This window comes from Canis lupus, chromosome 3 (genome assembly GCF_003254725.2).
Source record: "Canis lupus dingo isolate Sandy chromosome 3, ASM325472v2, whole genome shotgun sequence".
NCBI lineage: Eukaryota > Metazoa > Chordata > Mammalia > Carnivora > Canidae > Canis > Canis lupus.
Genome location: NC_064245.1, coordinates 3,777,718 through 3,802,500, shown reverse-complemented (window position 1 = coordinate 3,802,500; position 24,783 = coordinate 3,777,718). Strand labels below are relative to the sequence as shown.

The following is a 24,783-nucleotide window of genomic DNA, read 5'->3' as shown; positions in this document are numbered from 1 at the left end:
CTATGTTATACAGCTTATAAATGGATAAAAGCATAAGAAGCTGCAAGTCACAGACACATACAAATGAAAAAAGAATAAAAAGGATTTACACGATCTAAAGAGAGCAACAAGGGAGCAAACTTAGTCCAATGCTGTGCCACGAGCGCTCATCCTGACTTCAGGTCATTTAAGTGATAGCAGAGGTCACCAAAACACAATTTGGCATCATATAGAAAGAATAATGATATTTGATTGATTTTTCTAAATCCTCAAATTGAGTTTTACTGAAGAATAATCCGATCCCAGTGTAGCAAATGAATTGGCATGATTTACAGGTATATCCTGCTTTTAGAAGATGTCCTATATAAAAACTTTCTATCTACACAAAAAAAGATATTTATAGGTAAACATGTGCAAGACGAATCAATTTAATAATCTATTAATAATGGTACATTTCCCCTTATTACAGGTGATTATAATTTCATCTATAAGCATTATGTTTATAGTTATTTTTTTAGTAATATGACACCTTAACCTCACAGAAAGAATATGTAGTAGTTATTGCTGTCTTTAGCTTAAACAACTGCCCATAATGACAAATGAAAGACAAAAGGCATCAAAATGATATGCTGTGTGCTCTTTGTATTTTATGATACACTTTCTTGTAAACATTCTTCTATTCTATCCCATTAACAACACAGTACCAGATATATACACAAGTCAATTTTTCACAGAAAAAAATATTCTCATAGAAGAGATGTTCACTGCAAGAGAGATTTAAAAAAAAAAAAAAAGGTTGACTTGTGGTGAAAATGCTAAAGCATTTGCTCAAAGCATGTTCTTAATATACCACTGGGGCAAAGACTAGCAGTGACATGCAAAATGTCACCAGCGCCACCAGTTAACAACAGTTATCTTGGGACACTCATTAAGTTCTCACTTATCAAATGTTATTCTCCAGAAAGCCAATATCTGATTAGTGAATCTAAGATTAATTTAGGCATTTGCTACTTAAAAACAGCGGGGAACTGATACCCATTTTGTCACACAGAGATAGTGAAAGTTTACAAAATGAGAATAGTATTTTTTTTTCCTAAATGAGACTTAACTACAATAAGTGGCCTATAAATTGAAATGTTACAGAAACTTAAGTTCTACAGGTTTGCACCTTTGCCAACAGAGGTGTCACATCTTTGAGGAAGGCAGAGCAGATGCTGTCATTGCTGATTCGTTGTGGACCACCCTTCCCCTAAGTGTCTCTAACATCAGGTAGGGTTCCCAACTGGAGGGTAAGTAGAAGTCAGCCCTGAAAAACGGAGTAATACAACAGCAAAATAATATTTTCCGATATATTTAGGAAGGACCACTACAAACCAGCTCTTACAGAAATACTTTTGTTTCTTCATTTAGTAATACATGTTTTAATTTCATTCAAATGTTTCATATAGTATTTTAATCATGTTTTTCAGATAGAATGAAGCCCGCACTATTTTAAAAATGCACATCTTCTTTAAGCTACTAGAAACAATATGGTTAAAGCCCCTTCCAAAGTCGGGGGGTGGGGGTGGGGGATTAAACTTGTGATAAACTTGGCTTTGGCTTTAATATTTCAGATATATTTATCCCAAAGTGTTGCTTTTAATTTTAGCCATGGTTCCATACTCTTACCACAACTACACTCAATCATTACATGATGATTTGAGCTCACTTCTTCTAAGCATTCCTCAAAATATGCAAGAGGCAGAAAAAGACTCTAAGCTTTTATTTATGTAATTCAACCATGTTTTATTGAGTGCAACTCTGTGTTAGAAATACTAAAAGATATAATCGGAAAGCCGCATTATTATAAAATGATGAACATAACACTTATAACCTTGATAGATCATCTACTATTTATCTTTGTTATTGTTGATAATAATATTCCCACCTCGGGGCAGAAAAACGTATCACTAAAAATAATTATATTTCAGGACTAAAGGAAATGCTAGAAAAGAAAGGGGGAGGGAAATATAAAGACAAGACTTCCTAATTCAGCAGTTTATTCATTTTTCAACGGGGAAAAATATAGTTACTTTCAACAAAATAGGAAAAGTTAAGTCTCTTCCTCCTTCCTTTAAGCTTTTTGGGGTTCCATCAATTTATGACCAATAACTGGGAGAATCCAGGCACTGCACAATGTTGATACAGTTAAGACCGGTGCTATCTTTATGGGTTCTCGGCATATTTTAAGATAGAGGACAAAAGAGAAGGTTTTATTATCCTACATCTTACAAAAATTTATTGTGTAGAAGCAGAAGCCCAGGCTCTTTAAAAAAAACTGAGGAATATAAAAACATATAAAACTATGGTCCAGTTTAGTGAATTATAATTCATCAGAGGCCACTCTTTTTCTGTAAAAAAAAAAAAAAAAAAAAAGTGAGGCAAGATTTTGGCAAGCTCCAAACCAAGGCCCACCACCACCATCAATGATAAATAACAACTTCAGTGGTAAAGCTATAAATATTTCAAGGAGATTATTAGGCTTGCAAACACTAAAATGAAATTCAGGTGGATTATTAAACGTAAAATTGTTAATAATCTCTCTGCCCATTTCTGCCCCATTTACCCTAACTGCTATTGATAAGAAAGTCTCAATTCAAGAGACAGCATATACTTTACGCTCACCTTTGATTTTAAAATGGGTAAGACTGAACACTAAATTATTTTAATGGAATATAAAAGCACCCAGGAGATGAGATTTGAGGCATCGTTCAGGAAAGAGTTAAATACTTCCTTACCAGAAGACGCCACAAGTCGGCTTTGTAGTGACTAATTGCCTCTTTAACCTCTGTACTCTGGGAGCTGGCCTGTGCTTCAATACCAGTTTTGTGATAGAGCCAAAGACTAATGTTCAACATAGACCTCCCATGACCTGTGTAGCCAAGGAGTTAACTCAGACAAGATGCTGACAAAAGGTTTCCTTCTCACTTGGGAAGGCACACAATATCTTTTTGGATAAGCCAAATTCTCAGAAGACTATAAAACACAGTAGGTAAAGACAATTTATAAAAGTCGAAAGAATGGTTTCACTTTGGCTAACAAGGATTCTAAACATCCAAATGTACTATTCAAAATTTTGTTTGAGAAATGGTTTTGGTGATAAGGAAAGAAATAAATTATTTTAAAATGCAATGAAGAGGGCACCTAATTTGATATCTTTGAAAGCTTATAATTAGATAGCAAGGAAAAGAGGTCAACATTCTCCATTCCAAATGTTTTCCATACACTGCAAGCACTCATCCTCAGGTAGCCTGTACTTTGTCATTAATTTTTAAACTTAGAAAATTTCTGAACCGATCAAAAGTCAATAGGAGAATTTTTACCGGTGATTTTTGGTAATCGTCACATAAAACGAATTCTGCAATTGAGAGAAAAGCATGTGCTTCTTGCTAGTTTCTATAAAAGAAGGGATGAGGAAGGAGTTCTAGATTAGGGAGCTGGGAAAAGGGAGGTGTGAGAACAAAGTAACCCACATAATTCATTCACAAAGAGGAAAAAAGAAAGACCACATGGGCTTGAGAGGGCAGGGGACATTACATAAATTTGACTCTACTAATATTTAGCTAGGTTGAACTCTGAACCCACTAAGGCCTAAGTATCATCACTGCTGAATTCATAAAACATATTTCCAAAGCTCTGAAACTGCCATTGCTTTATTCTTATTTTCTCCCATAGCATTACATATCATTCACGTCAGAGGTAAAGTAATCTTTGCTCTAACATTTACAGGAAAGAGAGGAAGAAGGTCATGTTTGGTTGTTTTGGTTCCTTGAATTTACACAGAGATTACTTTTTCACTTAAAAGGAAATAAGAATTACACTTCTTTTTCAAAAAAAGAAAAAAAAAGCAGTCCACATATTTCTACACATGACAATAAGGGGCATCAACCAAAAATTAACTTGTGAAAAGTATGCAGTTTACATTTTGTAAATCCCAACACAAGGAGGATGGCTAGTTTCAGTTAATTTTTATCTATTTGAAGGATAGAGAAACAAAGCCCTCCAAATTTTCTTCTTAAACAACATTTAAGTAAATACAACAGAATGAAATTTAGAAATTCCAGGGAAAGACTATTGAAACTTCCTTATTAGTTTTTCTGGTACCAGGCCAATTCAATGACTCCTAATATAAAGCCCATTTGCCTATAAAATATACTTCTAGAGGATTCTCTCTTTATCCATCAATGAAAAGACTCTCATCTCATCAACCATTTAATTTATATTCAAAAGAGTATGTATGCATGTATGTGTATATATATATATATATGTGAATATAATTTCTTAACAAATACATTTTCCCTTACCAATACTGTCATTAAGTCAACAAAAATGTAATTGTTATAAATGTACTTAGTGAAGGAATTTTAGCAGCCTAGCTCTCGAAATACTATAATCACTAAAATCCAGGTTGCTTTGCTGGGACTGATCATCAGTCGATTTCCTGTGAAGGGAAAAAATTGCATCTCTTTGATCCTGGGGAGGCTGGTGGAAAGCCAATGAAACCAGTGCCTAAGACGGATGGAAGCCATGGAGGGAAGCCTTACCCAGTTTCCCCTTGTGGAAAGTTGCAAAAGCATGAAGAGGGAGGAAGGATCATTTCACCATTTGCTTCAGACAGTGGGTACCTTGCAGGCAACATCACGTCTGACAGCCAGCAACACTCCCAAACCCAGGGCTCAGCTTTCTGTTATTTTAAATGATAGATCAAAATGGACAGCACATCCCTGGCATATTTCTCAGTGTTCTACTGTCCATTGTAGTTACGGTTCTGTCTGCGTAAGGAACAAATCATGGAGCAAAATGGACAAACAGTATTTAGATTCCTGCTCTACACACACACACACACACACACACACACACACACAACTACTTCTCTCAAGTAGCCATTCTGCTATTCTGAAGAAAAAGCAAGACTGAGAATTGAGAAGAGAGTTTATTTCTTTTAAAAGTCATTAGTGGAATAAAGAGGCACGAGCAATGCCAGGTGTTTAAAAGGGATGTCAGATAAATGTGCTTAGAATCAATCACTCAGTTTTGTGCTTCCACGGGTCCTGAGAGTATCATGAGTGCTGCCCTGGTAATGATAGAATTTTATTTTAAAAAAATAGAGGATAAATCCCTTTTTGTGATCTTTTACTGAAACGTAAATACATAGTCATCTGACACAGAACACACTTAGGCCATCTGGCAAGATTTGGGGCTTTGGGGAAAATAATGGCAATTCAATGCCATCTCATAGTTTTAAAAAGGTGAAATATAAAGTCAGAAAATGTGATATAAACTCAGGGATGAAAAAAAATAAAATAAACTCAGGGATGTACTAGTTGGATTAGTGGCTTGACTTAAGGTTGCGGAAAGAATATTATAAAGAGGAAAAAGAAGAAAACAATACACACAATACATAACAATACAACAAATATGTAACATACTATATATTATATATATACAATAATTCTTGTTACATATATATGCAATAACTCCTGTTACAAACATATATGTAATAATGAATATGTAACAATACATTCATATAATTCATCACTAGTAAAGGACCTGAATTTATTTTATGTTTACATATATTCAGCCTTATTTCACTAGAAATGCGTACAAAACTATGAAAGATATATTGAAGGGAAGAAAGGTCAGAAATATGGATAGTAAAATAGTAAGTCAGGGATATATTCACCCTGAAGGGAGCAACATAATTCACTCCTGAAAAGCCTCTACAAGTGGGTTATGATTTTGGAAAGCTTTCTCTTTTTTTTAAAGATTTTATATATTTGTTCATGAGAGACAGAGAGAGAGAGAGGCAGAGACACAGGCAGAGGGAGAAGCAGGCTCCACGCAGGGAGCCCCACGTGGGACTTGATCCCGGGTCTCCAGGATCAGGCCCTGGGCTGAAGGTGGTGCAAATAAATAAATAAATAAATAAATAAATAAATCTTTTAAAAAAAAAAGAAAAAAGAAAAAAAAATTAAAACTATACCGCCTGTGATTAATAACACCGTGTAATAATAAAACAGATTTAGCTACGTCGGAATTCTACTAAAATTTAATGTTTCATGCACAAAATCAATCAGTTACAGATAATGGAAATGTGTTTCAGATGCTCAGGCTGTCAAAGTTGTGTGAGTGTGTATGTAGGTGTGTATACACAGTCCTGGTGCTGGGAATGTAATTCAACTTTTCTAAATCTTTTCTGTAAAATAGAAATTACAATATCTACCTCCAAGGGTAGATGTTTGCAAAGGCTCTTTTAGTTATTTGACAAACATTTAGGAACCCTTACTCTGTCCCTAACGATAGGGACACAAAGATGGAGCAGCCAAGCCTCTTCCCAAGGGGAATTCACAATCTTGTCAACTTTACTGTCCTCCACACCAAGAAGACAGGATTATTTAGAAGAAAATATAATTTCCCAACGTACACTTCTCAGAGCACTAGCACTTGGGCTTTAATAGTTGGCATATGCAGGAAAGAAATTTATGGTTCAACAAGCTCATGCGAAATCCATTTTCTCCCTTAGTGAAAGGAAGGCCCAGCACGGGGACGGCTCGGCACAGGAACAGCCCAGCACGGGGACAGCCCAGCATGGAACAGCCCAGCATGGGGACAGCCCGGCGCACAGGGACAGCCCGGCACGGGGACAGCCCGGGGCACAGGGACAGCCTGGCACGGGGACAGCCCGGGGCACAGGGACAGCCCGGCATGGGGACAGCCTGGCACGGGGACAGCCCGGCGCACAGGGGACAGCCTGGGGCACAGGGACAGCCCGGGGCACAGGGACAGCCTGGCATGGGGACAGCCCGGGGCACAGGGACAGCCCGGCACGGGGACAGCCTGGCACGGGGACAGCCCAGGGCACAGGGATAGCTCAGCATGGGGACAGCCCGGGGCACGGGGACAGCCCGGGGCACAGGGACAGCCTGGCACGGGGACAGCCCAGGGCATGGGGACAGCCCAGGGCATGGGGACAGCTTGGCACAGGGACAGCCCGGCGCACAGGGACAGCCCGGGGCACAGGGACAGCCTGGCACGGGGACAGCCCGGGGCACAGGGACAGCCCGGCACAGGGACAGCCCCGGGCACAGGGGACAGCCTGGCGCACGGGGACAGCCTGGGGCACGGGGACAGCCCAGCACGGGGACAGCCTGGGGCACAGGGGACAGCCTAGCACGGGGACAGCCTGGGGCACGGGGACAGCCCAGCACGGGGACAGCCTGGGGCACAGGGGACAGCCTAGCACGGGGACAGCCCCGGGCACAGGGGACAGCCCAGCACGGGGACAGCCCGGGGCACGGGGACAGCCCAGCACGGGGACAGCCCGGCACAGGGGGCACCTGACTGTTGCTGACTTTCCTCGTCCGGCCCAGGACTCGGGGCTCAGCACCGCTGCCTGCAGCAGCCCCACGACGGCCGACGAGGGGCCGTGTGTGCAGTTTGCAGGGTGACCGCCTTGCGGGTCTTGGGATGGGGAGATGGCCCTGGCCGTGCGGGCGGCCCCGGAGCGAGAGCTTGGGGCCGCGCAGGAAGGCCGCGGGCAGGGGCGGGGCAGGAGGCAGGTCCCCCGGGGACGGGAGCGACCGCCCGGGCGGGGGGCTCCTTCCCTGGAGCCTGGGGGGGGGCACCCCGACGGCCCCCAGTGCCCGGCTCTCCGTGCTGGGCCCCGCGGCGAGACGGCCAACGCCCGGGCCTCGGGCTTGGGGTTGGGGCCGGGCTTGAGGCCGGGGCTGGGACCTCGAGGCCCCGCGGCGGTGCCTGCACATGGGCTTCCTTCTAGAACCGCCGGAGGCAGAGGCACGAGGCAAGCTTCTCTCTCACAAACACTAAGGCGCACTGCCCTTGGCTGCAGGCCCGAGCACCTCCTGACTCGGCCCCTCGAGCCGCCCCTCGGCCGGTGTGGGCCCCCCGGGGCCGCGGGGTGCAGGGGGAGGGGGCCTGCAGCCTGCGTCGGGGAGCACCTGCGGGGAGGGAGCCTCCGGGGGGAGGAGTGGGCCTCCGGGGGGAGGGGAACCTCATGGGGGGAGGAGGGGGACTCATGGGGGGAGGGGAACCTCATGGGGGGAGGAGGGGGACTCATGGGGGGAGGAGGGGGCTCATGGGGGGAGGAGGGGGGCTCATGGGGGGGAGGGGGAGCTCATGGGGGGAGGGGGAGCTCATGGGGGGAGGAGGGGGGCTCGTGGGGGAAGGGCCGCCTCATGGGATGGGGAGCTCATGGGGGGTAGGAGAGCCTCACGGGGGGGAGGGGGACCTCATGGGGGAGCCTTACAGGGGAGGGGAGCCTCAATACGGTGGGGGAGAGCCTGGGGGGAGCCTGGGGGGGCGGGGCCTGGGCGCCCACGGCGGGCAGCGGCTGAGCCATCTGCGGGCGCGCCTGGGCCTGCGCTTCGGGCGGGGGCGGGAGCCCCGAGGGCACCTGTCCTCTGCGCCTGCCCGGGGCGGCTCACCTTGACCTCTACGCCAGTCCCCAGTCCCTGCCAGTCCCCAGTCCCTGCGGCTTCCCGGCAACTTTTCATTTCCTCTTCATTACCATCCCGGGAATCCAATTTTTTGGTAGGTTCTTTCCCTTTGGCTGTTGGAAAAGCCCCCCCTTTTCCCAGGATGTGCTTGAGGGGAGGGAGCTTCCAGGGCGGGTCTCGGTCTCCCGGTCCGAGGCCTGAGGCCTCCTAACCCCCCCCCCACCCCACCCCCCCCCCCCGCTCCTCCCTGGGGAGCCTCGGCGCACCCCACCTCCGCCTCCCCCCATCCCTGGGGGCCTCTTGCACCCCTACCCTGGCTCATCCCTGGGGGCCTCTGCGCCTCCCCCCACCGCGCTTGTGCTGCCGAGTTAGGGCCCGGTGGCAGGTGACCCCGGGCGGACAAACAGGCCCAAGGCCGCCCCGGATTACACAGGTGGCCACCGAGGAGTAGGACTGCTCAAGGTAACAAGCTAAAAGCAATTAAGATGACCTCACGGCATAAAACAAAATCTTAATTTGTGAAAAGGGCAAAAAAGGAAAAAGTTAAACAATGGAACCGTATCTTCAACCTGAATTAAAATAAATTCTAGAAGGTATGTCTTTTTTATAATAAATCCCCCCCCCCAACATTTTACTATGGAGATTTTCAAACATACCAAAAAGTTTGAAGAATTGTTCAGTGAAAGCCCCTAACTTCTATAATTAACATTTTCTACATCTGCTCTCAGAAGTATGCATCCATTTCTCTATCCAACCAGGTATCTATCAATTTATCTTATTTATTTTTTTAAGATTTTATTTATTTATTCATGAGAGACAGAAAGAGAGAGAGAGAGGCAGAGACACAGGCAGAGGGAGAAGCAGGAGGATCAGGACCTGAGCCAAAGGCAGATGCTCAACCACTGAGCCACCCAGGTGCCCCTAACTTATTTTATTTTCTGATGCATCTCAAAGTAACTGCAGACATTAGTATATTTCACTCCTAGCCACTTCAGCATATACATCATTGACTAGACTTCAATGTTTTTCATGGTTCTTTCTTTCTTCTTTCTTTCTTTCTTTCTTTCTTTCTTTCTTTCTTTCTTTCTTTCTTTCTTTTTTAAGAGAGAGAGAGAGAGAGAGAGAGGCAGAGACATAGACAGAGGGAGAAGCAGGCTCCATGCTTCTCCAGGGAGCCTGATGTGGGACTGGATCCTGGGTCTCCAGGATCCCGCCCTGGGCTGAAGGCAGGCACTAAACCGCTGAGATACCAGGGATCCCCAGTTCTTTCTTTTTTAAGTAAAATTTACCTACTGTGAAATGCAGAAGTCTTAAATGCAATCAGTTTCAACAAACACACATATCTGTTTACTTTGAACTGCTATCAAGGTCACCACCTAGCACGCCACCAACTTCCCTCATGCCCCCTTCCAGTCAATGCTCTTACCCACCCACAAAGGCAGACAGTTATACAAAGGCAGCATAGTTTCTTTATCCATTCTTCTCTGGAAGATGTGGCATGTAAATCATTTGCAGTTTGGAGGCCACTGATTGATACTGCTAGGAACATTCCTGTACAATCTTTTTGTGTACATACGCTTCCATTTCTCATAGGTAAAAACCTAGGATTGGTATTGCCGGGTCATAGAGGATTAGTAGTATGTATTTAGTAGAGGGTTAGTTTTAGAAGAAACTACCAATCTCTTTCCAAAGTTTTACATTCTCACAAACACTTTTGAAGGTTGTACTGCTTCCCATCCTCACCAGTGTTGATGTTATCAGACTTCTAGCCATTCTGGTGAGTACGTGATGAAGACTAGTTCAATATTAAAAAAATCCCAAAGTCCTCTCATGATAATAATTCTTTTTACATCTTTTTTTAGTTTTTGGGTTTTTTTTTTTTTTTTTTTTTAGCAATCTCTACACCCACCACAGGTCTCGAACTCACAACCCCAAGATCAAGAGTAGGATGCTCTTCAACCTGGGCCAACCCAGCACCCCACTCTTTTACGAAAATATTTACACAATGACAAAAGATAATTGGAAACTAATCAATATTTTAAAATTTATCCTTATATTTCCATAGTTTTTTAAATGCACCCAACATTAAAAGTACATATATATGATATAATTTGCTCATTATACAAATCTTGGAGTAGACTCTTTGTAATTGCTATTTGGCCCATATGCAACATTCTATCTGCTAGGTCTTTGGGAGATCTTCATGACTGATTCTATCTTTTATCATCTTTATTGGAAGCAACCTAACTGTTAACAATAACCAGGTAACTTTAGGAAAGAGGTCTTAGTCATTTCATATGGCCCTCAACATGACCTTATATATGTTGCCTTCTACATCATCTCTCATAAGTTAAACCAGAAGTTGGAAACCAATTTCAAATTGGCCAAACCATGACCTCCTATATAAGCTCCAAGCTTTACAATTAGGGTTTCTAAAGCCACCTGAATATTTGGTGGAAGATATTATATAATGCTGTGACTTAAAAAGTAGACTGCTTATTCTATCAACAAGAACACCGTAAAAAACATATTGCCAGGAACTGGATTAGGACTTTGGCATGAATCAGCAAATAGTAAAAGCTATATACCCTGGATTGCTCAGCAGAATTTTCTCCAATCACTGGGGATAAAAATAATGGACTTTTCTTTCCTTTACAGATTCTAATTATTTAAGTTAATTGCCCAATTTTAAGAAACTTGCAATCTACTGATTTTCATTGCTACATATAATACATATAAAATTAAAATCCTCAATGAAACATGCTGGAAACCATGGACACTGTCAAATGAACATAAAGATGCTTAGTACTGCTGAAGAGACAAAGTCAACATTTTTTTCTAATCATAAGTGAAAACAGAACAAAAAAGATTAAAGCAAATTTAACCTGACAGTTTATCTTTTTTCATTCCACCGTAAATTTTATTTATGTCTCACATACAGTGATTCATCTATGATCTAACTGATTTGTGTAAAGCAACCAAATATCAGGTATTTAAAGAACTCTTTGTAAAGATCAAGGAAAAATAGTCACAAAGATTTGAAAGTATTCAATTAAGGTTCAAGATATATAAAAGTTCATGGTAAGCCATGCTACGGTGTAGCAAGCACGTATTTGAGGATTCCTGCTACATCTGAAGGACGTTTCTCATATATAATATAAAGATTACTTGAAGATATTAATAACTTTATGCACAGTACCATAAACCCTACATGATCAAAGTCTGGTATTCAGTGAAAGAAAAAGATACCTTTATGTCACAAATATGTAAAAATACAGTAAGAATTCTATGAGTTACTGTTATTTTTCATATCAATATTTAAAAATGGAAACCACTAAGAAATAATTGCAAAGTTATTAACTGTATGAGAGCTTTTAAAAGTCATTTTACACTTCTACATTATTCAATTATCCCATATAACTTTCAAAATATTCAACCTTTTTAAAGTAATCTTTAATCACTGATTAGAATTAATGTCTACAAATCCCTGCAAGGGAGAATAAATGCATGTTTATTGCTAGAATTAATACAGAGCACATATCTGTAAGTTTGGAAATATCTCTTACTAGCTAGTACAACCAATATCAAACATTAACTATAAGGATGCATTCAAAATTATTTGAAGGAGGAAAAAGTCTTAATGGCCAGGGGGCTATATATTCATATAAATAGAATATGGCCATATTTGTTATTGAGCCTAGTTTCCAACACCCATGCCCAGTCACCCTGAGTCTGGTCTTCAGCCAAACACTGTACTCCTCTATCCTTAGAATCTTAAATTCTATCACCTTATTCAGGTCAGCTTAAGGTGTACAGAGGCCGTGAAGTCCTGGAAAAAAAAAATATGGTTCCTCTTCCATCTGAAATTGTGTAACAATTCAAAAATCCACTAAACTGTACAATTCACAAAAGGAAGACCAGAGTTGTTGGGGTGTTTTTATTTTCCCAGATTGTTCATGTCGTCCTTGTGGTGCTATTACACCAAGCATGCTCTTGGTCTGCTTAACAGTAATCCAGTGGAATCTCAGATCCTAGAGCAACTGACTGCTGCTTCACTGGGAATACTTTGCCCCCATTTTATGGATCGAAATGATTTTGCCACTTTTTTTTTTTTGGTTCACATTTTATCCTTCATCTATTTCTTTCGATATAGATTGAAACCCCAGACACTCAACTCAGGCCCACATATCCTGCATAACTGACTTGGTTCACTGAACACATTTATTACCTAGATGGCTTCTCAAAACACCATGCCTGCCTTTCATGTATTTAGACTTAACCAGAGCTACAAATAGGCAGCCCAGGCACATTTTGCGAGGCTGAGTCTGTGTCTTAAACAAACTTTTGAAAGTGAATGCCTTTAGATCAGACCTGTGCTCTCAGCTGTAACAGTCCCCACCATTCCCTAATGATACACTTGATCCACTTTACTCATTTATATTCTTTGGTTTTTATAGACATTTAGGCTTGTGACACCTGAAAATACCATGTACATTCATCCACGTGAGTTTAAAACCCTTAAATCCGTGCTGGTCTCTTCTCAGACGGACTGTTGCTCCTAACCCAGAGTTCTCTGTCCCCTCTGTTGTGACCACTGTATGAAGCACGTGTCATCATCCTGACCTGACTCTGGTTCTGCCTGCATGCAGGGCCCATGTATCAATCATCTTTGATGTGATGCTCAAGGCAGGTTTGTTGAGTGAATGAGTGAAGGACTGGTACTGATAAGACACTGATAACACAAATCAGGGCCTTGTATATAATTAGAATTCTGAATAAAAGGAACAAATGCATCACTTTTATTAAGAATATGAAACTAAAAAAAAAAGAATATGAAACTATGTTGAATATTTGCATATATTTGATGAAGGCAACTCACTAAAAAAATGCTTTCAAATTAAATGTGAGATGATCTTAAGAGTTCAGGGGAAAGTCTGTAAAATTCAGAAGGATTTTACTTATATTGCTTCAAAGTGTCTTAGTGCTCATTCCACTTCAACGTACGCAAAGCTGGGGTTTATGGAGAGATGATAATGAAACTCCCGACGGCAAGCTCTTGTACAAATAAAAGGTCTTGGCCCTTCAGCAGAAGACTGGTGAATAAGTGGGCATTTATAGAATTTTAAATGAGGCAAATTATTTAAATATTATATTTTGCAATTCGCACCCTCCCCCTTATTAACTCTCTAAATAAATAAATAGTATCAGAAAAGAAGGGTTTCTCCTTAGGTACAAGTTAGTTTCTTTAATAAACACTTTGGACCCCTTTTAGTTAATGAAATCCAAAGATTACCTCTGTTTGAAATCCTGTTCAAAATATTATTTCAATTATTTACATTAATTGATTGATTCATAGTATAAGATTAAAGTGGTATAAATTGAGAAAACGATATGATGTTTTATAGGTTTAGCCTTAACAAATCCAGAAGCTGGAAGCCTTTCTAAATTGCAAAAAGCTGTGTTTTGCATTTGACCAAAGACAAAATACACAGTAAAATGTCTTGGTATCAAACAAACTCAAGAAAAAAGACAAGTTATTTATTTATACTCTGCCTACTTGACAAAAGAATTGGCAATAGGTTAAAATGAAAGTAAATGTTTATTTTAGCTCATCATGAGACAATGAGACGAGATGACTTTGAACTATGCTCTAAAAGGAAAAAAAAATGCTTAAAATAAACTTCCTTTCCTAAGCCAAGTTATGTAAAATATTCGAAGTCATTATAATGAAGTGCCAGAATTTAAATATATTTTCCTGTTAAAAATGATCAGTCTTCATTTGTACAGCTGGATATCAGCACTAGCATAATTCTGAGTCTTATTCGTATACTTTGGGGACAATAATACAATCACAGAAAGCTACCGAAAATCCTAGTCTGTAGGTTCTAATAAACTGAAATAGAAAAAAATTAATCTCAGTAAAATATATTTTGTTATAGATTTGATTTAATTATAGCCCTTTTCTCAGAGCCGTTGGAAAACATGACAATGCAGCAAATCAGCATAAAATGAATACATAATTAGTGCCTAAAGCCCTGTGCCAGAACTCCTCATCATCCTAAATTTCAAAATGACATTGTTTGGTGGTTTATTTAAAAATAGTAAAAATGTTGAAACACATTACTTTATATCTTGGGAAACAAAAGAGAACTTTTATTATAGTTTCTCAAAACTGAACTTACAAAATTATAAGAAGTTACATATTTGGGTATAATAAAATCCTGAATTATGAATAAGTGTTTAGAAATCCGACACTGCCTTTTTAAAACTGCAGTGGACAACGTGACTGGCGTCTAGGAGCTACCTTAAACACAGCTGCTGCTAAGAGTTTCTGATCATTGGGAGCTTCTACGGCATTCGAAAAGCAGTTTATTTAGAAAAAGACAACAGGGGCTTCGTTGTCAACTTTCATATGTGGCTTTGGGAAAGATGGGGAAGCACACACATGTAGCAAGAGCATAAATTATCAAAACCATTCTGGGATGTAGTCTGGTCTTATTATTCATTCCTTCATTTTATATGCGTACGGACCAACATACGTGGCCAAGGGATATGCTGGATCCTAGTGATACAGGATGAACAAAAGTAAGAAAACTTTTCAGTGATTGTGTCCTGTGACCCAGAAATTCTATTACTGCAAAAAAACACAAGTAGAATAGGTTAAGTACATGACGGTATCCACTTGCAGGCATGTAATAGAATGATACATAGTTTCCTTGACATGTCAAGATTTCAGGAAATAATGCTGAAATAAAGTCACAAAGCAGCATAGATAACATGATCTTTTCTATAAGACAGCTTTTTAGTATTTCTTACATATTCTTCAATTGGTTTAGATTCAACATCATTCTTTCAAAACATAGTTATTTGCCAAATGATTTGTAGGAATCAGCAGATAATTTCTGAGGTTTTGTGGGCATGAGATTTTTACGATGAAAGTTGAACCACCAGATGTTAAATATGTAAGAACACAAAGGTGGAGTTCAGATTTGGTAACATAGGAGTGATTTGGTTCAGATATTTTGGGCAAGAAAGCAGCTATAAAAGTTGTAAATATGTATTAGTAAATATGAAGCGTTATAGCACAGGACTTGGAATCAGAGGTCTGGGTTCACATCTGGTTTTGTCTCATGATGTATGACCATGGACCAGGTTATTTAACCTCTCTGGCCTATTGCCTTAATAATGAAATGGAGATAATGACTTCATAGGGTTATTGTGAAGATAAAACAGTATGATACATATACAGTGATTCATATTCATAAGTGGTCAATTATTATCTCAATTGGTAGCTATTATTAATACTTTTAAATCAGAAAACATATATTTGTAAAATATTTTAGGGTTTTTTTTCTTTAGTATTTTATTATTAAATTCAAAGTATTAAAACTATCAGCATGAAAATGTGCTTCTTTCCAACAAAGGAGGCTCATGTTCAATCAAACTTCACGATTAAGTAGAAAACATTTCTCATGCCAGGGTTTTGATACCATGCTGTGCCCAGAAATGGAATTCAACACAGAGAAATTTATGGACTCACATGCTCTACAGTCAACTCCTGTAAAAGCACCTGTGAAGCACTCTTTGTCATCATCGATGGCATGAAAATAGACACGTGGCCTATGATCTTTTACCATGTTAAGCGTCTTAGATGGAACACAATGTTACCAATGATTTACATGTTTTGAAATCTTTTCTCAACAATACAATTTTAGGACTTTTTCTGTCTACACACTTAACTCCTACAGGAAATTACAAAATGCCCATCTAACTATTGGCACCTGGAAAGTGAATTCTGAATAGATAGCTGCAACAGAATAAGCAGCCAGGGCTTTAGAGACATACCACAGAGTAATCTAGACCTCTCTCCTAAATATCCAGTAAGGAAATGGAGATTTATCAAGAGAGACAGGTGAGCGATCTACCACCCAAAACCATTTTGCAAATGTCTTCAAAACCCTCAGTTTATTCAAAGAGGTCTGATATACAAATGAAAAACATAGGCAAAAAAAGTGTTTGACATAATGTAAGATAAACATATGTGTCAAAATAAACTTCAACATTTGTTTTTTTAAAAAGGCTTAAGCTTTTTGTACTAAACTACTAAAATTTCACAACAGAAATCAATTTCAAAACAAAATGCTTTAAGATAACTTGTACAAAATTTCAATGCCAATAGTATCTTCACACTGTGACATTAATGATTTTAATAACGACATGTCTTTAATGTGATAGGAGAAATGAACATCATTTTCATGTTAAGAATCTACAGAGTTAGTTTCCCATAGTTCTAAAATGTAGCTTTAAGTGCCTCAAAAACACATTTTTAACATCTTTCCTATTTAAAGTTCTCCAAAACTTATAAATTTTTAACTCCATCTCCCCAGTCTCTATAAATTTGCTTTTTGGAGTCTTTCTGATGCATGGATTTGATCTATATACAATTCAGCTAAAAATTAAATGGACAATCTTCAAAAACTCTAAATCTTTTACAGTTGTGCTGTTGAAGATGAAAGAACTTGTGTACAAATGTTAAAAAGTATATAAACCTTCTTATGTAAGATGGAAAACAAGAGGTTCAGTACTTTTTCTTAAATCTGTCCAAAGGGATTTTGTTAAAATAGCATGATCTTTCAGCAATCCCATTACAATAGATATTTCACTGGAAACAAAAACGTTCCACTGTCAGAGTAGTAGTCAATAATAATTTTACTATTACTAAAAAATAGTATGTATTAATTCTGAATTAATTATTAATTCAGAAGATTTAAAAATCTTCTGAAATTGGGGTACCAGCCTGGTTCAATCAGTGGAGGATGAGACCCTTGGTCTTGGGGTTGTGGTTTTAAGCCCCATGTTGGGTATCGGGATAGCTTAAAAATTAAAATCTTTAAATAAATCTTTTGAAATTAATTACACATTTATGATCTCAGTTTATCCTTGAAAACATTGTGTATGATGGTTTTGTTTTCATTTGATAATTGAGGGGACTAAGTTGTAGAGATATTAAGCCTTGGGCACAACAAGATTATATGTTGTGGTAGTTAGTAATGACTTAGAATTGGAATGAGACCAGTTTACTGGCTCCTGTATCTAGGACCTCTCTGCTCAACACTGAAACTATAAAGGTAATTAGCATTAGTGAGCATTCAGTAATTGATAATTTGGTAAATATTTACCTGTTTAATTCTGTGAAATACTACTCCGTTCTACCTACCATTTCACATCTCCCATTTTAAAACTGCGGAGAGCTCAGCCCTATTGTTATATCTAGTAAATGGCACATTTAAACTGAAGTTGGGGGGATCCCTGGGTGACTCAGCGATTTGGCACCTGCCTTCGGCCCAGGGCGTGATCCTGGAGTCCCGGGATCGAGTCCCACATCGGACTCCCTGCGTGGAGCCTGCTTCTCCCTCTGCCTGTGTCTCTACCCCCCAACCCCCGTGCCTCTCATGAATAAATAAAATCTTAAAAAAAGAAAACCAACAACAAATAAACTGAAGTTAGTATGATTACAATTACAAAGTTGTGCTTTTTCCTCTAAGAGAAAAAACTTTAAAGCTAGAAATAATTCCGAAGCTATGATATGCACTCTGTCCTTACTAGTTGTCTGCACAGACTCTTATTTCTATGACAAGGGTAGGGGGAAAGGAACTCAAAATACCAGGTAAATTTGGGTCAGGTCTGTTGCTTCTTACTACTCTGATATTCCTACACTTCTTCCTAAAACTGAATTCCTGGCCTTGAGATGTTTCTGCAAAAGACGCTCCTGGAGACTAGAGCAAGCTAGGAGAAGGGCAGACTTTAGGAAGAAAAATACTGTATTTGATGATCATTTAGCTGCATACTGAAAACAGCCACAAACTGTTTGCCAGAATGTAGAAACTTTACACACAAAAAAGACTTCATTCAAATCAGGTGAAAAAACAGATCCTTGTGCGAAAAAACAGATCCCCAGTGCGAATTTGCACAGGGAAAGCTCTGAGCAGCACTGCGGGACCACGGCCCAGACCTTGGCTTGACCAAGTGTTTCCCAAGTGTAAGACCTGACACTCAAGTGAAAGTCATTCTAGGGAACAACTTCTGATATTTCAAACTTGCCTCTTATAATAATCCACAGTGTGTTTTTCTCTTACAGAATAGAGGAATCTTTAGTACGTTATCCACTAGGTACAGCCCTGTAGTGCCTTTTCTACAGGTATAGACAAGGGATAGCCCCAGATGAGACTAAATGGATAATCCCTGGATATTAAATCTGCCAGGGCCTTCAGGGTCTTCTCATCCCTTCACTTACATATGAAGAAGCAAGAGCCGAGAGGGATTGAGAACCTGCTCCAAGACCACTGGACCTTGCAAAGTGGCTGCACTGCTGAGTGATGACTTCTCCTCACCAGACTTGGCCATGGTGCCTCAGTGGGATGACATGTCAGAGGTTTCTCACTCAGCTCTTCCCTGGCATTCTCTGCTGGTCTGGTCCAGAGTCACCAGGCAAAGGAGGAGTAGCTATGAGCATTGTAAAACATGGCCTCTGGGTGCAGTTGTTCCGCTTTTGTGCTATGTGCTTTGTTCTCCAGAGGAACCATCCCAAACATCATGGTCAGGCTACAATTTTGAGCATGAAATGTTTGCAGTGGGAATATCACGTAGGTGTCTGACATCTTAGATTTGTTTCTAGGCTAATATACCCACAACTTTCCCCCAACTACTATATTGACAGGCATTAATGAAACCCAAGAGTATTTCTAAATTTTATAGGGATAATTTGGGGGAAAAGTCAAGTGCTTTTCATCATAGCTGCATAGGGAGTAGTTTTTAAGTGGTTTTCTAGGGGAAATATATATACTTTGGAACTCAGGAGGAAATCATAAGTTTCTACATATGTAGTAACATTTGATAAGTATATATCTACATTTTATCTAAATATCTCTATATCCAAATACGTTTATATAGACATAGCACAGCTAAAAAATATATTAATTGGTATTAGTGAATTCTGCTTCAAGCCATTTCTTAGTGAAATGGAAATGAAAGCTTTTCTTAGAGGTAATCCAGTAATTATATTATTTAAGAAATTAATCTGGCTTGCATTATAAATGATAAAGAGGTACAGTGAGAGGTACACGGACATTCCTCTGCTGTTCAGCCAGTCCAGTCTTTGATATACTAAGGTCTCAGCCTCTTATCTCTATTAAGAGTCTATGGGACACACAGCACTTTTTTTTTTAATAGTCTTTAAATTCAATTTAGTTAACATACAGTGTATTATTAGTTTCAAGGGTAGAATTTAGTGATTCATCAGTTGCATATAACACCCAGTGCTCATCACACACGTGCCCTCCTTCATGCCCATCACCCAGTTACCCCATCCCCTCGCCCACCTCCCCTCCAGTGACCCTCAGTGTGTTTCCTAGAGCTCTGTGTCTCCTATGGTTTGCCTCCCTCTCGATTTTCATCTTATTTTATTTTTCTTTCCCTCCTCCTACGTTCATCTGTTTTGTTTCTTAAATTCCACACATGAGTGAAATCATATGGTATTTGTCTTTCCCTGACGGACTTATTTCCCTTCACACAGTACTTCTTTTTTACCTATTTTTTTCACTGGGCAGAATGGATCACATGTCAGCAAATTCAGTAATCTCTTATGTGTATGTATGTTAGCCTCTAGACTCCCACTATCTAGTCACACTTCTGAAAATCCTGTTCAGAAATCTTCCCAAAACCCCATTCAACACTGAAAGCAATGACCTCTGAACTCTACATTAAATCTCTCAATTCACCCATCACTTTCTCACAGACACTGCCTTTTTTGGTTCTAATTTTTCTCATTCCATCCGGGTCTTCATACCCTATGCCTTCCTTCTTAATGGAAGTCAAACTTCCCGCACTTTTGCCCTCCGTCCCACACACGTATTAAATCAGTCTGCACAAAACAACCAAAAGTGGAGGTGACAAAGAGACCTTCCGATTCCTCATTCTCCACAAATCTAGTGCAAGGCAGGTTGAGAATCACAGACCTAAATCCAGACATATTCAAAACAAGATGGGCTTTTACTATTGTTATTTTTTAATTCCCTATTTTCTACTAATCTCTTACTCATGCTTTTATAACAAATAATCCACATTTGAATTGTATCACTGAGATTATTTATGTCTTTGGCAAAAAAAAAAAAAAAAGGTGGAGGAAGGTGGGGAGGAATAATAGGAGAGGGAGAAACATGGAGGAAAGAAGAGAAAGATTAAGATTGATTAAACGAGGGAGGTGCTAATTCTTGACACCAGACCTTTCCTACTACCCCACCCACAGGCTGCTCTTTCTCTGGTCCCCTCAACCATAGGAACAAAACTCTGTAAAGTCTGACCCTGAAAAGACTTTTCCTTTCCCATTGAGTTCTTTTTACAATTTCAATATTTAAAGGCATTAAATGATTAGTCAAGCTCATGAAGTTACCCATATTAGAGCTCATTTTCGTTCTGTGACCATTTCCCCTAACTGGACTAGGACAAGAATGGGCTACTACCAATTTTTATTCCCCACAATTTTGTTACTCTTTGAGCACAGCGTATAAGTTGATATCCAGGTCAAGAAATCCTGAATACTTTCACCCATATATATTTAATTAAAATCACGACTTCCATTGTTGCAGGTGTGGGCTTCCTTCAGTCATTTAAGCTCTCTCGACTTCATTTTTCCTACTTAAAAAAAAAAAAAAAAAAAAAGCCAGGGGAAATGCTACTTATGCATAAAACACTTTGAGCTCCCCAGATGAAAGCCCGAATATATAAGTGTGATGCGTGTTTATTGCCTCTTCTCTGATGAAAAGTGGCAGCCTTCTGCTTGAAATGGGATTAGAAATTCTGACTATAACAGAGCGGAGAGAGGCACAAATGAGTAACAAGCAGTCAGAATAAATAAAATTGAAAAGATGGAGAGCACTCCTTTTACAAAAGGAACATCAGTTGTGAAACTTGTGGTTTAATTTGGTATGCTTTCCACTTTTAAAAAATTGGGCTCAACTGCATGTATAATGAGCTACAAGCAGAAGGTACATTCAGTAGTACATGAATAAAAAATGACCTTTTCATTTGCTCTTCCGTAGCTTGGCATTCCTATATTATTAAAATATAATGTATTAAAGATTAAGTAAGCATATTAGCATACAGACATCACGCTTATGTGGCCATGGATACAAAGGCTATCTAACATAAAGCTAGAAATTCAGCTATATAAAATTCATATTTTTAATAGTATAGATATCAATTAAAAAGAACACAAACTTTTCTAAAAGCAAAGTTGGCTATTGTATCAAGAATGGAAAACAAAGAAATGAAGAGAGAAACTCTAAAGAGAGCCACAAATAATCATCACAAACTATTCAGTAACTGGGAATAAACTGGATTATTCCATGTTGGAGAAAACCTATTAAACAGATAAACTCCCTAGCCTAATGAACCTAGTGTTCTCAGTCTAGGATTTAAAATACTAAGGCAGGGGCAGCCCAGGTGGCCCAGAGGTTTAGCGCCACCGTCAGCCCCAGGTGTGATCCTAGAGACCCAGGATGGAGTTCCACGTGGAGCTCCCTGCATGGAGCCTGCTTCTCCTTCTGCCTCTCTCTCTCTCTCTCTCTCTGTGTCTCATGAATAAATAAATAAAATCTTTTAAAAAATAAAATACTAAGGCAATTTTCATGCCAACATTTTTTTGGAGAATAAACCATTTATTAAATATTCTTCTTGTATTCATTTCTTTCTATGGCTTATTTTCCTTTCTCACCTTTTCTTTTTGACATTTAAAATTCTCTAAGTTTGTAGATTTTAGAGTATACAAAGAAGTAACTGCAAAGACGTAGACAACATAAAATAATAAATTTCCAAATGACAAGGCTTTCTTTTCACCTCATTATTATGTAAGCAATACAGGTTCATAAAAGAAAATGTGGAGTTTAGGAAAGTAAAAGGAGAAGAAAAAAATCTAATGCAGCCACTGGTCACCTCTTGTATATTTCCCTCTTACTTTATTTCAATATGTAGCTTTTTGTGTTTATGGATGTGTGTGTTTTTCTTGTAACTCCTACGCTGTTAGAGACATCATGTGATAGCATGCTCTTTTCAGTCAAGTACGTCAAGAAAACATTTTATACCCAAAACATGTGTGTTTCTTCCTTATATATAAAGAAACTTCCTTATATAAAGTTCATTTTTTCCTTTCAGAAAATTGCTTTATGGATCACCATGGAAAGAAAGTTGACATTCCCCAGAACTTTGTCATTTGTCCTATAGACTGTTCTCCAATGGCTTGAGAAATGATGGTGACAGTCTTGTTTGGAACAGTGGGAGAAAGGAGATGCCACGGCAAACTGTCTAAACTTAGCGAGGCACCATCATCTCTCCTACGCCTACTCCCATCTAAGAACTTAGTCTCCACTGTCCTTTACAAGAAAGCCCAAGGTGAGGTTCAGTACAAGGTACAGGCCGTTAAGAAATCTAAGCTTAACTTGGCTTTTAAGGAGCTGAACTGTCAATCTCCCTCCCTCACGGCCCCTCATCCCCCCATTAGCCTGTGCAGAAAGAAGCAGCCCAACCTTTGAACTACTGTTTCCAATCTGTCAGGTTCATGAGCAGATGGCCTGTAGGTGCACCTAAAATGTAAGCATGTATTGGAGAGAAATTCCTTCATCTGTGCCTTCACTAATATGAATAAAATTCTTCCCTAAATTTAAGAATTGAGGTAAGATGAGAAAATCAAACAAAGAGGGAAACTAAATTGAAAAGTTGAAGGAAGAAACAAACCTTTGCTTTTAAAATGATGTAAATATGAAACAGGCATTTATAACAGATATGTCTTTCTTGTTTTCTGTCGTACTCTTGGATGAAAAACAACAGTGATTTTTTAAAAAAACAGTTTGCTATGAATAAAATTTATCATCTACTGATGCATTATTTCTCAGTTTCTTTTTCATATTATCGCTCAGAGATAAATGGCAATAACAAAGACATTAAAATGACACTAAGAACAGCTTTTTATAGTTTTAATTATTTTTTCCTTTTTAGCAATAAAAATGATGTGGTACGTTTGCGTGTGTTATATATTGAGAAGCAATAATACTGTTTAAATATTCATAATTGTGGAGATAATTTTTACTTGATATTTTAAATATGAAATAGATTGCTTCTGGTCCCTAATATAATGGCCCTGTTTATTAATATATATTGCAGGCACACCTATATTCATGTCACTCAGTCACTTGCTGTGCTTTTATTCTGTTCTGAAGTCGTCTGCACAGAGATAATATTCTTTTATGAGTCCATCAAGTTTCACTTTCTGAGAAATAATTCCACAATTTCTAATGTAGATAATGAGCACTCATTTTCCCACTTCTCTTGGGATTTGAGCTCATTTTAGTCTATGAAATAAAAACTAAAGAACTGAAACTGAACTCCAAGGCAAGGGAGACCCTGAGGGGCGGCAAACAGCATGTGTATCCAGCTCCGCGACAGTCGCAGAGCACACGGGGCACCTCTGGGTGCCTCTCGGGGGCCACACTTCATCTGGGTCACCAAAGTGGGGACTCCAGGAATGATTTTGTGCTTCTAGGGAAACTGAGAAGCCTAGCCTAGCGGGGATAAGCTCACGAAACCAGAACTCCTCTAATGCCACCTTGTTAATTTAGAACAACACCTTCCCGAAATGCAAGCTGGATCTCTGGCCTTGTCGGAGTGGCGTCCTCGCCCACACAGGACCCGACACTACTGACCTTGTGAGACCGACACTCGGACCTAAAGGACTTGGTGGTCTTTTCTCAGGGTTCCTGGGCTTAATTGGTTTGGGGCAGTCTTCCTCCCTGTACCCTTCTTTGGTCAAAGGTTCTCACCTGGTCTGCTTCCTTTTACTTTTACACATTCTCTTTATTTTTAGATATATATTTTTAGGTAGATTACATTTAAATATACAGCTCTAAGGGAGTGAAAATGAAGTCGGCCCCCCCCTCCTCTTCTATCCCTAAATGCCCTGTTTCTTTCCCTGGAGGCTAGCTATCTACCCTATTATCAGTTTCATGAAGAGCCTTCCAGAGATAACCTATGCACTTGCAGACACATGCCATATGTGTGTGTGTGTGTGTGTGTATACATGTGTACGTTATACAGATACATATTCATACGTATGTGTATATATATATAATTTGTCTCTCTATAAATAGCTGTGCATGCATACATGCTGTTTCTGCATTTTACTTTTTTTTTTTTTTTTCTTTTTTAAGAGCTGAGTCACAGGATCATTAGGAGAACTTTTCTTTGGACATTTTACCAACTT

General features: G+C 39.5%; 1 protein-coding gene across 9 annotated transcripts in view; it reads right to left on the bottom strand.

Moving 5' to 3' along the window:
* FBXL17 (F-box and leucine rich repeat protein 17) overlaps positions 1–24,783 on the bottom strand; it is a 495,829-nt gene that overhangs the window by 163,750 nt on the left and 307,296 nt on the right. The window contains exon 7 of one of the 9 annotated variants that reach the window (XM_049107957.1): positions 2,327–2,369. The exons of the other annotated variants lie outside the window; for them this stretch is intronic. Within the exon in view, the coding sequence (XP_048963914.1) occupies positions 2,342–2,369 (28 nt within the window). The 3' untranslated portion in view covers positions 2,327–2,341. Of the gene's footprint in view, positions 1–2,326; positions 2,370–24,783 lie in introns of those variants that run through there. 9 annotated transcript variants of the gene reach the window in all.